The sequence below is a fragment of the Sebastes umbrosus genome, chromosome 7 (genome assembly GCF_015220745.1).
Source record: "Sebastes umbrosus isolate fSebUmb1 chromosome 7, fSebUmb1.pri, whole genome shotgun sequence".
Classification (NCBI taxonomy): Eukaryota; Metazoa; Chordata; class Actinopteri; order Perciformes; family Sebastidae; genus Sebastes; species Sebastes umbrosus.
The window spans coordinates 17,223,733-17,239,223 of NC_051275.1; the positions used below are offsets into that span (position 1 = coordinate 17,223,733).

The 15,491-nt window shown below is 43.7% G+C and overlaps 1 protein-coding gene across 3 annotated transcripts in view; it reads left to right on the forward strand.

Annotated features, from left to right (window-relative positions):
• Positions 1 to 15,491, forward strand: part of npas1 (neuronal PAS domain protein 1) — a 69,701-nt gene extending 54,210 nt beyond the window's left edge. For all 3 annotated transcript variants that reach the window (XM_037775183.1, XM_037775186.1, XM_037775184.1), the window contains 8 exons: positions 703 to 792; positions 8,633 to 8,807; positions 8,944 to 9,056; positions 9,421 to 9,614; positions 9,698 to 9,804; positions 10,013 to 10,160; positions 11,524 to 11,636; positions 11,728 to 15,491. In XM_037775183.1, coding sequence (XP_037631111.1) covers positions 703 to 792; positions 8,633 to 8,807; positions 8,944 to 9,056; positions 9,421 to 9,614; positions 9,698 to 9,804; positions 10,013 to 10,160; positions 11,524 to 11,636; positions 11,728 to 12,791 — 2,004 coding nt within the window. In that variant the 3' untranslated portion in view covers positions 12,792 to 15,491. The remainder of the gene's footprint in view (positions 1 to 702; positions 793 to 8,632; positions 8,808 to 8,943; positions 9,057 to 9,420; positions 9,615 to 9,697; positions 9,805 to 10,012; positions 10,161 to 11,523; positions 11,637 to 11,727) is intronic.

Sequence of the window (15,491 nt, forward strand, 5' to 3'; positions counted from 1 at the left end):
TGTTATGACGATTAATATTATTCTCTGAAGCAGTCCTCTCTAATGGTCTGGCTGTATACCTTTCACTTCTCATTAGAATCACTGCAGGCTATAATGACTTTGCTTCTATCTGTGTCTGTGTCCGCACCGGCGTCTGGCCGTGTGTTTACGTGTGTGTGTGTGTGTGTGTGGCCGGAGACCCAGGATGATGCTCTGGTTCTGAGTTTATTACAGTTGATTGAAACAGCTCTGGCCTATAAGCTCAGTTTCTCATGTGCTCTATTTGTTCATGTATGCATGTGTGTGTGTGTGTGTGTGCTTGTCTAAATGTCTGTCTGTCTGTGTGTGTGTGTATGTGTGTGCGCACACATGTGGCATTTTTTGTGTCCGTGCTGCTCTCTGTGTGTTTAGTTATGCAGGCCTTGTTGACAGCTGTTGTGTGTAGCTGCAGTTTGCATCTATGGGAGTTGTTTCATGTCTGTTCACATTCATGCGTGTGTGTGTGTGTGTGTGTGTGTGTGTGTGTGTGTGTGCTTGTGAATTGAGAGAAGAGGCCGAGGGGTGACGGGTTGTTTGTTCTCTAGCTCATTGTAATTTGTTCGATACACACTAATTGCTCTAATTTGTCTGTCTTGTTTCTGTTTGCCTTTATGTGTGTGTGTTTCGGTGTGTGTGCGTGTGTGTGTGTGTGTGTGTAATGTGTGTTTTTTTTTATGTGCACAGTCTCTGGATGGCTTTGTGTTCGTGGTCAGTCATGAGGGACGTTTCCTCTACATCTCAGAGACAGTTTCTATCTACCTGGGACTCTCACAGGTAAGACGACCTCATTGCACACACACACACATACAAACACACACATACACAAACTAGAATAATCCTTTGTATACAAGCACATTTGCACACATGTGCCTATCTTCTGCTTACGCTTTCATATCCCATCCCAGGAGTGTGTGTGTGCGTGTGTGTGTGTGAGTGTGAATATCTTTGACTGCGCTCATCTCTGGAGTGCAACTCTCAGGGGGGCGATGCTGCTCTCTCTCTCTCTACCTCTCTCTACCGCCCCGTCTCCCTCTCCAGGTGCTCACCTCTGTTGATTGCCTGTGGCCTCTTGTACTGTGAATGTTAAGTCCTGCCATTTTGCCCAGATGCATAAATAATAACAGTAATTACTGGCCCAGCAATCAAAGTGTCGCCCCAGCGCGCTGGGCCTGTCTAGGGGAACAAATCGATAGGCATCTTAAAAGCCACATTGATTGTAGGGAGGGGGAAAAACACTAAGGGGGATGGGAAGATAGATAGAGACAGCCGGAGAGAGAAAGAGGGAGAGAGGGGGAGGAAAAGGAGGAGAGGTGTGATAAGAGAGAGATGTTTGGAAGTAAGAAGAATCGGTACACCATGAGAGAGAGAGAGGGAGAGAGAGAGGGAAGTTAGTGCAACAACAACAGAAGTAACTGAGTGTTTTTTTAAATGATTGAGGGTCTGCCCTTGGCGACATTAAAGGATAAGTTTCTACTCTAAGTACAATACTCACATGCTATATGTACACTGAGAGAGTCATTGGGCCACTGTTATCATTTCCCACAGTCCTCGCTCTGTGTAGAAATGCATTGTAAAGTCAAGACAGTGGGTATCTGATAAAGTTGCAGTCATTTTAGTCTGAAATGACGTAATGTATGAATATAATATGGGCAGTGCGTCCTTGCTGAGCTCTGGCAGAGGGACACGTCCTGCCGGCTGCTTGTAGTTTTGTTTCCAGGACGCCACACAGACATTATGTGACAATAAGTGAATACCCACTTGATTTGTCCATCTCGGACTGCTGAAGCCTTATGTTACTGTCAGCTGAACTTTACAATATGGACAGAATAAAGACTGCAGATCTCATATTTCACAAAAGGCATTAACTGGAGTTAACCGCCATTGATGCCTTTTTAGGTTTTGATTAGTAGGTCAGCGTTGAATTTCACCCATTGATGGCACCCTTGCAGCTCCGCATGGATGTTCTGTACAGGCCATATTGTTTTTTAATTATATTCCCCACTGTATGCTATGATATAGAGCAGCGATGGGAAGGTTCACATTGTCTCATTACTGAATAGGAGACTACTGAAAGTACGCGCAATCACATCATTCTTTCATTCACGATGATACAGAGCAGAAATCACTGCGAGAAAGTGCACCTCGGAGATGTCTTTGTTCAACTTCAAGAGTAACGTAACACCAGGCTGAAAAGCAATGTGTTGCTTTGTTATCACTGATAATAATTTTACTATTTGCCTTCATCTCCTTTTCCAAATAAGTTGGGGGTTTGTTCAAAGAGTAACTTATAGTCTGGTTGGCTGTGGTCAGAGATGTGCTCTGTTGCACCTGTAACCACACCCAACAGTGATGTCATGGTGTACCGACACACCCTGGAGTACACCGTGACATCACTACAGGAAGGTGAGAAATTAAACTTCAAGAGGTTGGCAAAAACAAGATTTAACTTTTTTTTTTGTTTAGCAATTTTTATTGGATTTCCATTAAACCCACCATTTATTTGTTTGCAGCATATATTGGCCTATTTCTCACCTCCAATGTTTTCATTAACATATTTAAATGTACTGTTTGCTCCGGCCGGTGGGCGGTGCTTGGTTTTGGCTCGACTGATTTCAACATGGCGGCCGGGTCACAAAGTTTCTCATTTCACAGCTAAAAATAGGCGACCAAAGTGTCACAATTAACTTTCACAAACTGAAAACAGACTGTGAAAGCGTTAAAGTTGTAAGATGAAAACACAAACAACTCCCAGACCGGACAACGTCGTGGTGGCGACCTGTTAATCACAAGGTAGCCACGCCCTAAAGCATCCCCTGCTTTATGGTCTATTTGACTCTAAATGGGACCATAATATACCAAATGAACATCATGCTGTATTTAAGAAGACTTGAAACTAGCAACTGAGACAATAAACTCATGTTTACAATGTTCACTGAGGTAATAAATCAAGTGAGAAGTAGGGTCATTTTCTCATAGACTTCTATACCATCAGACTTCTTTTAGCAACCAGAGGAGTCGCCCCCTGCTGGCTATTAGAAAGAATGCAAGTTTAAGGCACTTCCGCATTGGCTTCACTTCTCAGACCCGGAGGTAGCCCGCTGAGTAGAGTTTTTATTATGAGTCACATTACGAAGAGATGTCCTCACAGCCTGTATATGAAGAGGATGATAAATAAATATATAGGCATATGAGTATTGTACGTACGGACAGGCTTGAAGAAATAGAGAGACCAGGACAGGGGAAGTTTGTTGGCACCTGCCATGGGGTTTCTTGGGTCTTCACTTTGCGAAGACGGAATCCATAAGGAAGACAGAGTGGAGGAAGCCTGAAGACCGAACAAAAAGGGAGATACAGAGAGACGGAGAGAACCAGACAGACAATTACGAAAGAGAAAGAAAACAAAGGAGTGGAATAGGGGTGAGAATGAGAGACAGTGGTAAAGAGGAGAGAGAGAGTCTGAGTGTGTAAATAGAGTTTAAATGTGCAGAAGGAATGAAATTCGCCTTGGGATTGCCTAGGTAAACAAGACAGCCGAGGCTTTGGTGGAGATGCTAATAAAACAGAGCTGTTCTTATCAGCTGAGCAGATGGCCTAACCCATCACATCTACTCAAACAGGGCCCGAGCCATCAGCATTCTAATGAAATTATTTATGATCGAAGATTACGTTCAAAACCTTGAACATACAAGCCACGTTTACCTTCCTGAGTAGATGAGAGCGGGCGGGGATTGGAGGGGGTTTATGATGAGAAAGAGAGACAGCCAGAAAGGGCAGGTAAGAGTTGAGGAGATGAGTTAGGGGGGGGGGATACATGAGAGGTGTTTATGGACACAGAACGATACAAAAAGAGAGAAAGGAGAGGTGGGAGGGAGAGGACAGAAACACGAGTGGAGGCGAGACACAGGGGAGAGAGGAAGGACAGACAAACAAACGATGTTCTGAGTGAAAAAGTGTAACTGGTGGTTTGTTTTAGAGGGCATGTTGCCCCTGTGGACCGCCCCTGCCCTGCCGTCTCCTGTCCCCCCCCTCTCTGACCCCTCTGCCCTGGCTTACACCCATGGGCTTCTCCCCTGACAGGGGGGGTTGCTTAGCCGGCTTAGCCCAGGTCAAGCACCTTGACCAAGGGCACAGCCCGCCGCCCACTCCCCTGGTGCCTGCAGGTATCATTTTTCTTCTCACCGCGTCTCCAAGCCGGAAGCACACGGGGATAAAAACCTGGGAATGCCACAAAGCAGATGAGGAAGGAGGGGGGAGGAAGTAGAGGAGGAAAGAGATGGATAGATGGAGTTGAAGAAGAGGAGACAAAAGGCTGGAGGAGATGAAGAATTGGAGGGAGAAGTAAGAGAAGGGGCTGGGAGGAGAAAGAAAAAGGGATAAATGGGGTAAAGAGAAGGGAGGAAGGATGGTGGATTAAGGGAGGGGAGAATTGATCTGGGAATGGTTAGTATGCAGCCCCCGCTCCCCCTCCTCCCCCCTTTCCTCCCTCCCTCTCTCCTCTCCCATCAGTCAGTGAGGGCTGAGGGCTGAGAGTGTGTTGTGGACCACTGCCCGGATGCCTCATACATATTAAAGCCCCCTGCTATTATTTATATCATGTCTCTCCTTCCCCCTGCTCGCTGCCCTCCTCCTCCTCCTCCTCCCCCCTTCATCCCCACCACACTGCCATACATACATGCACGTGCAACACACACACACACACAGGTGCGCTGGCTGACAGACAACCACTCACACAAACAATGACACACAATGACGCGCGGAGACACAAAAACAGACAGTCTGGTCACATACGCGAAGCAACAGAGGCGCGCCGTGTGCTTGCATACGCACAAACACACACACACACACACCGATTTGAATGATCTCGGTGTCTCCTCACGTCTTCCCTTCGCGCCACATCCTATACCTGTTTTAATGTCTGAGCCTGACTCATCCTCTCAATCGCTCCGTCTCTTTCTCATCTTCTCATTTTCTGTCTGATCTTTTTTTTTTTTCTTTTTCAATCCCTCCCTCCTGCCCGTGATGGAGTGATATTATTCGGATAGGTCTTAAGCCCCGGTAAAGCCCGTAAGGACCTGTTTGTCTCTCTACCTTGTTTTCCAATACCACAGGGCCGGGGGATTGTGTTTCTTTCAGAAGGCTGGTCCAGTTGTTGTGAGCAGTTATTCTGTTTATAAAAAACGACAGGAATTCTTTTTAGCAGAGGGATCGCTATTCATAAAACATGCACACCTGACCACAGGTAGACAGACAGACGTATCTCAATATAATCAGTAATAAAAGACACCCAAAGAAAGGTTCATCCAGAGGTTAACAAACTAAACAGACCTGTTTAGTGTCTACTTGTCAAATACCCGACCTCTAGATGCAAACGTAATTTTTAAACATTAATGAACGAGTGAGTTTTGATGTCACACTGCTGACGTTATAATGAAGAGAAGAGGGATCAGAAAGAAAAAAAGATTCAGCTTTACTTGTAACCCCTTTAATACACAGGATATTTACTTTTAGGGCCTTAAACATTATGGAAGAGGGACCAAGTGTGCGCACATCCTGGCAAAGATACAACACAAAATAATACTAAACTGCAGGGCACAAAGGAGGTCTGCAGACTGTTAGGCTCCAAATAAATAGTTTATTTCTCTTTTTCTCTTTTCAAGGCAACGTTTCAATCTAGAAGATCTTCCTCGGGCAAGTGTGAAAGAGAAAAACAGGCATTTCTTGTAAAGGCAGTAATCAACTCAAATCGCTATCACCTGCTGGTCAGCAAACAGCAAGAAAAAAACACACAGAACAAGAAAACAGCACAAATAAAACATCACAACATGGCGATCACAGTAGGCTAAAAACTTTATTTTAGAATCATCATATACATACAGGCACATACATGAAATGTAACCTGCATTTAACCCATCCTAAGCATTGTAAGACACTACCTTCTTATCAATTCTTATCATTTTATATCTTTTTTTTCTGGATTTCCTGTTGTTTCTATTTTCTGGGGTACTGTGATCGCCACCTTAAACATTATGGGAAATTACAATTAAATTATGTTTCATAAAATAAAATAAAAAATAAAATAATTTGCATATATTTACTTTTTACAGTTACTGCTCTGATTTTGTTCTTTTTCTTACAACCATTAACTTGGATTGATAATGCTATCTATGATTAACCACTGTAATAACTGCCAAAGCAACTTAATACAACGTAAAGCTGCTATAATCAATATTATGATAATTATAACAATGTATCAAATGGCAATGTGAAAGGGGACAAACCTACAATGAATTATCACTTGAATCTGCTCCTCTCAGCTTTATGTGGCTTTATAGAGTTCCAGCTCATTGTTTAGATGTCCGGCTGCAACTTTACTGTTTGGGTTCACTCTCACCGCTCTCATGGCGTTGTTTTCGGCCGCAGCAGGCGGCTGTTTTCAATGACAAAGCTCCAAAAACCCTCTGTACAATACCTGCTCAGCACCAAACAGCATATAGACACATTGAGCATCTAGCTGGTGAACATAGTGGAGCATTTAGCAGCTAAAGAGTCAGATATTTCCCTCAGGAGTTGGTAGAGACCAAAAACAGAGCTAAAAGAGAGTAAATATTGGACTAAGATTCACCTGTTGGCCAAAACCACAACTCCAAATGAATGATAATGTTGCTCCATAACTACAGCAACTGTTTGCTAAGTTAAAACTTGACAGGGGATGTCTATGTTGTGTTCATAACTTGTTTCCGCTTCCCGCATTGTAAATGAGAATTGGTTCTCAATTGACTTATCTGGTTAAACAAAGGTAAAATAATAAAATCATAAATAAAAAAAACAAGTGGCCAAAACAAATCTCTTATTGCAGGTTTAAAGTTTTCTGTAATATAACAAGTAAGACTGAATATGGGCATGGTGTAGTTACAAAAGGAAGTTAAATCAAATCTTTCCGATATGATCCAATCGCTCAAAAGTTAGCAACGTTTTTTTCCAACTGCTAGCTGCTCCCAGAGTCTCTCTTTGTCACCGTGGCTACTAGCCTACTGCCTACCAGCTAACAGGTTTTATATGATGGGGTCAGCTTCAGTCACTCCAAATCACACTTGACTTGATCAATTTCTGTGACGCCCTGGGGTTCAAAATAGATCATCAATGTATTTTTTTTAAGTTTTACAGGAAGGGAAAAGAGAGATTTTGATATAAAAAGACTAAAATAATATTTCAGATTTAGCATATAACAAGAGATAGCTGAACAATGAACACAGGGAGATAGGATTAGAACTTCACTGTGTCTTTAAACTGATATAAAGACATACAGTATTCCCTCTGAGTTCAGTATTTGAATTGATTAGGCTTGTAAACCTGTATATCAAGGCATCCCGTGGTTAAGATGCATACATTAAACCTTTTAAAACCTTTTTTTTCATGTTGTACACGTCTCTTTCCCTGAAGAAATAATCTTATTTATATTTTGGCCTAAACAGATATCAAAATAAATACAAATGTCAGTAGGAAGCTGTTTTCATATATGCTCAAAGTCTGGTATTTTTATCAGTATGTAGGGAAATTACTCCATATGGTGCCCATCAAATCCAGTATTTAATTATATGTTTGGTGGCAATTTTCCAAAAAAACAGGACATCCCTCAAGAGATTAAGCCCTGCATGTCTGGGGCTAAGAACCTCTATATCCCTGCACTTATCCTCCCTCTCTCGGCGGGGTTTCCTCCATCTTTACACCCCTCTCCATTTGCTCCTCGCCCACCTCATTCCTCCGCTCCCACCTTCCCCGTTCCCGCTCCTTCCTCTTCCCCCGGCTGTGATGTCCTTGAGGGCCTGCTGAAGCTCCCATAAAGCCTGCAGTAAATGGCTCTAATCCGGTAATAAATGGCTGTGTCCTACAGACAAGGGTGTGAGGCTGCTGCAGCCACGGCTTTATCAGATGGAATGGTATTGGCACACACACACACATACACACACATGCACAGACACGCACACACATTCACAGATGTAATAGACGCTGCACGCATGTGTGTAGGCATGCATAGTCTCACACACACACACATACGCTCATTTATACGGTTTCAGATGGAATCACACCTGCTCCGATTGTGCTGCTTTTATGGATGCCATGCAAGAGCAGCGCCATTATTACCTTTAAATGATTAGAGATGCGACCATGATGCATTATGATGATAGGATCATATAGAGCTGTATGAGCTGTGGCGTCGCTCTTTATGCCTGCCGGGATAGACTGTAACTGAATGAAGGAGCAGGGAGGGACACGGGGAATAAGAAGAATAGTAATGTGACCTTTGGAGATACTTGGAGTTCACCTGTTTTTAATCAGCAAATACAATTGATTTTTATCTCCCCTGGTTTTATTTGTGTAATACTGTAGTCACTTGCTCCTCTGAGACTGGACTTAAATGTGTGTGTGTGTGTGTGTGTGGGAATGTCTTACAACCGCTACACTCCTTGTTGAGTTGTAACCCAGAGCAGTGCTTTCATTTTCCTGTCATAACGTATATTGATTTTTCCTGTATGTGTGTGGGCGCTCATGTGCAGGCATTTGTGCTCTAAGCTTCAAGTTTTTGATCAGCATGTGTGTGTTTTTTTCTCTTCAGGTGGAGCTGACCGGCAGCAGCGTGTTTGACTACATCCACCCGGCGGACCACGTCGAGATGGCCGAGCGGCTGGGGATCAGGCCGCACCTGAGGGCCGAGGCCGGCTGCCACACGGGGCCCGAGAGTGCTTCCAGCTCCGCGTCCACCTCCTCCCTGGCCGGCACCCCTGAACCCGGTACTGAGACAGAAAACTGAAAGAAATATAATAAAAACTCTATTTGCATCATAAAAAAACAACAAAAACGAAAATAATTTATGACAAATCCTGTAGGACGTATATTTTGTTTTATAGTTTGTCTCGTCCCCAACAGCTCCGTCTAGTCCTCATTCCACTGTTGACGAACCTCTCGACCGCGGCTACTTCATCCGCATGAAATCCACGCTCACCAAAAGAGGCCTGCACGTCAAGTCTTCTGGATACAAGGTGCAAATGTCTGCTTGCTTACTTTCCTATTTACCTGTTTGTTCTTGGGGATGGTGAAATAACAAGGAGACCCTTGTCATCTTGTTTTGCACTGCCAGTGTTTCATAGCACTGTCAGGTTGGTCGTTTCCAGTGTGTTTTATGGCTGTGACCTTATTTCACACTGGACGGCAACACATAACAGTTTACTGCGCTCGCTACCACTGCCGCTGCATTCTTTAGCTTGGAATCTGACTTTGTATTGTGTTTATGTTAAACATATTGAATATGAATGTTATATTTCATCTTGTTGTTACTGTTATTTTCTACATCCTGGGGTTGTGTCTTACAATGCAAAAATGTCCTTGTGTCTCCTTGTTTGTCAGGTAATCCATGTGACGGGACGAATCCGCTGCCGCCTCGCACTCCCGGGCTCCGCTCGCTCAGTGCGTCGACCGATGGGTCTAGTCGCGCTGGCACACACCCTCCCGCCCTCCACGCTTAACGAAGTCCGCATGGAGAGCCAGATGTTTGTCTTCCGAGTGAACATGGACCTGCAGGTCACATATTGTGAGAACAGGTGAGGGTCTTGTCCGTGTGTTGAAGTCTAGCGCTACTATGGATATTGAATACATGCAAATAAGTGCTTGCATTTCTTTATAGGATCTCAGAGTATATGGATCTGACCCCGGCTGAGGTGGTGGGACACACCTGTTATCACTTCATACATGTAGAAGACCTGGAAAACCTCCGGCAGAGCCACGAGGACTGTGAGTCACATCCATATCCCCTTCCTCTTTATTCTACACAGTGTCTGAACTTGGGCGGGAGAGCCTGTTGAAATCTCATCCCGTCCTATTGTGATAGGCGCCCTCTGCTGCCATCATCATGAACTGCCAAACCAATAACAGGCTTCTTCTCTGTCCTTCTCCTCTCCCTTATCCTTTTTTTCCCCATCCTCCGCCCGTCTCCTCTCAGTGCTGAGGAAAGGCCAGGTGGTGACCAATTACTACCGCTGGCTCCAGAGGAGAGGAGGCTACCTGTGGATCCAGTCCAGCGCCACCGTCTCCATCAACCACAAAGCCCCCCACGAACGCAACGTCATCTGGGTCAACTACGTCATCAGGTCTGTACAACCACAGTCCAGGACTGCTGATCATATGAAGCGAGATTATATGTGCAGCAGGCACCCTACTGTGCACAGAGATCCTTTGAAGGGATAGATGATGAAATGCAGAGGGATTATTGGAAGAGTTTCACTCCCTCCAACATATGAGAAAACTGAGGATACTTAAAGCAAAGCACCTTACCAGCTATTTACATTTTTATAAAAATAAATTAAAGATAACAAAAATGTATTCTGAGTTCTAAGATGTTTTTCTTTTTTACCCCTAACCTAGATTAGAGTTAGTGAATTCCCTTTTATTTAATTGATGACTCTTTATCCAGTTAAAATGACCATTATAGAAAACAGATTCATAACATTTAAGTGAGATAATTAAGAGTTTTACAAGCTTTCCCCGTTGTATAATGTAATTATTGTAATGTAATGTAATTACGATTGTCATTTATTCATTTTTTTTTATTTTTGTCAGTAATATCCATGACTCTTGCAGAGTCTGCAATGCTGTTCAGCTGCCTGTAAACAGCGATGCCGCATTACTTACTCACTAGTTAATGTCATTATTACTCTGAATTGGCAGACATAATCTCATAACAAGGCTTTGATTAAGGAAAATTCAAGACTCTGCACATTTGTTTCGGTTTGAGTCCAAATTACCCTTTAAATGTAGTATTACTTTTATTTATTTACTCCGCAGACACAACAACCGCAGTAACCTCGACAAAATATGCTTTCCCCTTATTTCCCTCTTGTATACACACACGCACCCACACACACACATCCACCCAGACACTGATGCAAATAGACTCAGGAGACACACACACACATTGTACACACACACGCACATACATAATACAAATGTGTGCAGAGCAGTCAGACAAAAACAAGAGGAGTAGGCTGAATTTCAATGCTAATTGGACTGAAGCTATATAATTACAACAAATGGATGTCAGAATTTTGGGGCTGAATGGTGTTTTAGTTAATTAGCGCTGTAATTACAAGAGCTCATTAACTTCTCCAACAGCCTCCTCCTTGTCTGAGCTTAACTGCGTATAGGTGGGCTGCAGAGTGTGTGTGTGTTTTTGTGTGTGTCTTGAAGGGCGGGGTCTGCCTATCTGTCTGTTTGTGTGTGTGATAAGGGTTGTTGTTTGGAGAATTGGGTGGATGTGTTAGATGGAGGTTAGAAGGGGCAGTTTGGCTATTGGAGGTTGTTATTAGGCTGATTATATGTTGTTTCCATCTCTAAGTATTCACTCAAATCAGCACTAGTGTGTGTTTTTTTAAAGCTGTAAGTGGCTGTTAAGTGGTAGATTGTGTATACGTCCTCTCCTTTTACCATTTTCACATCTGTCTATCATCCATCCAGTCGAACAGAATTACCCGACACTCCGCTGGATATACTGCAGCTACCAGAGAACGTAAGAGCAGAACGACTTCGAGTTAGCTCGACCCCCACCGACAGCGCCCCACAGGCCCGAGGTAGGACGCTACACACACCTTTCCGTGACACACACAAACACCCTGTGCCTCTTTTTATCCTAAAAAATATCTCCCCTTCCTTCCTCCTCAGGCTCACAGCCGGCGAAGAGCTCAGCGGGGAAGAGTGACCCCGACACTAAAGGCAGAGAGAAATTCACCCCCGCCGCCGTCCAATCAGAGGACAGGAGGAAGCGCCTGCTGAGGTCCGACCCCGAGGGCGCTCCTCCTGAAACCCGTCGCCGACTGGAGGAGCTCCGTCACGCCGAGGAGAGTGTGTCGGCCTCCTCAGATTTGGCGAGCGAGAGCGAGGGGGAGGAGGAGGAGGAGACGGAGTGGGACCAGGGGGGAAACAGTGACAGGTTGAAACAGGAAGACGGTGGCGGAGGAGGTAAACTGAGTAGGGGTGGAGACGCCCCCTCTAGAGGGGGGGAGAGGGGGAGCAGGGTGCACAACGGCCGGGCTGTGATCCAGCAGCTGAAGAACGTGGTGACCCCGTCTCCCCTGCCTGGCAGCCCCAGCATCAAGACTGAACACGAAGCCCTGACCACCGGAGGGCGTTGGGGGTCACACACACAACCCTCCCAGCCCCAACCCTCACACGCACACACTCCCTCCAGCAGCCTCAACGGCGACAGCCCCACCACCCCGATCCCTGACTCTTCCTCCAGCAGCGAGGCCCCTCCGAAAGGGTTGTTCACTCCCCCGTCCCCGGCTCTGTCCCCCGCCATGTCCGTGTCCTCCCCGCTGCCCCGCGAGGACCGGATTTTGTCGGGGGTGGTCAGTCGGAGCGGCGGTGGTGCTCCTGACTTTGAGCTGCTCCAGAGACTGGCTGCGGGCGGCGCAGCGGGGCGGGTCCTCTTCCACCCCCTCGCCCTCGGCCCGCAGGGCCCTCAGAGCCTCTACGCCCCCAGCACTATCCGCTACGCTCCACCTGAGCTGCCCCCCTCCCACCACCACGGCGTAGAACACAGCGATGGCCTGCAGCTACGCTCAGACCACCACAAGGGACCCCCGCCAGCCTTCTTCCCCCACCTACAGCGGTTGGCCGGCTTGCCACCCTTCAGTGGTTTCTCCCCGTCTGACAGCCCTTTCTCCTCCGGCCTGCCCTTCTGTATGAACGGACTGAGGGGGGCCGCCGGCTCCGAGGAGGACTGAGACTCAGAAGGGAGGAGAGGATGTGGAGCAGAGTGACAGAGCAGAAAGAGAGATATTGAAAAGGGCAGGAGAGACAGAAAGTGGCAGGACATTAAGCCTCTAAGGACGTTACTAATTGGACAATGAGTTGAATAACTGCGGTTTAAAACATGTGACAAGTCGCTGCCACGGGGAATTATTGTGTCCGCCCATCATGGACAAGTGACAGTGACTCTCAGAGAAAACGGGACATGGAAACTTTTGACTGGTTGTCCCTCAAGACTTTCCGTCTGCGCGACAATAACGAACTCTGCTCTGCGTCTTTCTCCTGACGACTGTGTTGATTTCTGTGTCTCTTCCACTCAGAGAAGCCATATTGTACATAGAGACAAAACCATAAAGACCCTCAGCTCACATCCTCCTCACTGTCTGTCACTCCAATTAACCCGATTAACCCTAAAGCCAGTAGAAAGAGACGGACACTCGTCTGTAGGAATGAAAGCGACTTTGGAATATAAATTTTTATTATTGCAGTATTATACGAATCATCTCTGACACGGAGATCCAGGTGAAGAATTTAATTATAGGGTTTCCCTTAAAATAGACGGAGAAAGCCCTCTGGTGTTTTTGTATCGAGATTCAAAATGATAATGATAAAAAAAGTATTCATCAGTCAGCCATACTTAAAGCACACTGTTGGGACAAAAATATGAATAATGTCGTCCCAGACATTCCATTATATATATAAGGGAAAAAATGCAATGCAGACAGGACGCTATATTTCTGTTGTTTGATCATAGGAAGGTCATTTGTTTAACTGAGTATTAATTATAGTATATTCTGTATGATGCTGCGGCTGTGTTTGTGTATGAAAGCCATATTCTTGTTTTTTTTAAGGTTTATATTGAATTTTTTTCACCAGATAAAACAGATGGAAAGATGCTGTGAAAATTGTGTCTAGACGGACAAAATAACGTTGTTTTATTGGATGTACAATATCATCCATATACCTTTTTTTATTATTCTCTAAAAAAAGATATTTGAAAAATGTTTTTAGGAGGGGAAATGGTGCTGGACACAAGTGTTTATTATCATTTTAAACCTTTCCGAGCACTTAACTGAAATTTGTTCTGGTGTGAACTCAAAGCACTTCATCACTTAGCACTCACTGTGTGATCCTGTTAAAACAGAAAACAATGCAAGAGTGGTCACTAATATGGTAGCCTGACCACAGCGTAGTGTAGTGGAGGGGATAAATGGTCATTTAAAAAAAGGCAGATGAATAAACAGACCACGTTAAAAGAAGACGACCATAAGGGGTCAATAAAAATAACCAGAATTATTCTGATATTAGTTTCAGTTCAATTCAGTCAACTTGAAGTAAAGTTTGAAATTCAAAAGTGGAAATATAAAACACTTTAAATTTAGATTGATCTCACTGATTGATTGGACTTCCTCTCAGGACTGAAAATCAAACAAACCAATACAAAACACTTTTTATATGAAAATAAATAAATAATTAATCAGTTTATTGGTTGTCTAAAAGATGCTCAAACAATTGAGAATCTTCATTCCAAAATGTGATATTTAACATTTGAAAATGTTAATCAATACAGCCAAAAGCATTATTAAAAAATTGTGACAATAATAAGCAATGATATAAATACTCAGAAATAAACATTAGAGAGCTCTCTAGCACTTTGGAATAAAAACTGATCTACCATGTGATCAAAATACACCTACATTTATAAAAATCAGTGGAAAACCAAGTCTTGAAAATGATGCCATGAAGCCAGACACTGTTTGTAAGTTGTTTATTGTTTCGCTTCCAAAATTGAGATTATGGTCGACTGTCTGATCTGAGAGCTCAGTTTATGTGGAAAACTTATGTGGGTGTCTGAAAACACTTTTTATATGAAAAAAATTAAAAAACAGTTTGTATTTAATCAGTGCATTGAACTGAAGTGACTCACAAACAATTTGGTTATTGTTATTACTCAAACAATTGATCATTTTCATTCCAAAATGTGATATTTAACATTTGAAAATGTTGGTATCAATAAAGCCAAATGCATTATTGAAAAATTGTGACACTTATACGATAATAATCAATGATATAAATACTCAAAAACAAACATCAGATCGCTCTCTAGCACTTTGGAATATAAAGTTCTTCAAACTGATCTACCATGTGATCAAAATAAACCTAAATTTATTTTTTAAAAATGATCAAAAGTGATGCCATGAAGCCAGACACCGTATGTAAGTTGGTTTTTTTTGCTTCCAAATTGAGATTATGTTCGACTGTCTGATCTGTGCGCTCAGTTTATGTGGAAATCTCTGATGTCTGACAGAAAAAAAAGAAGAAGAAGAAGAAGCATTTCTAATCGTTCAGATCCGACGTGCACTACGCACCCACACTGTAGCTGTCACATGCAAATATGTGTGAGCGCACATACTCTCGGGTGTTTAATGGTATAACGTGTGTGTGTGTGTATGATTGCGTGCGTGTGCTTGTACAAGTGTGTATGTTTTTTTTTTATTTTTTTTGTTGAATTAAATAGCTAACCCTTTGCCCATCACTGTGAATCTAACGTTATCCTCCCATCTTTGTGAATACTCCATCCGCTCATCAAATAAAATGAACAAATGTAAAAAGAAAAACAGTGAAATACAGATGACCATAACAATAAAATATTCCAGTAGAGGAGCACAACTCAA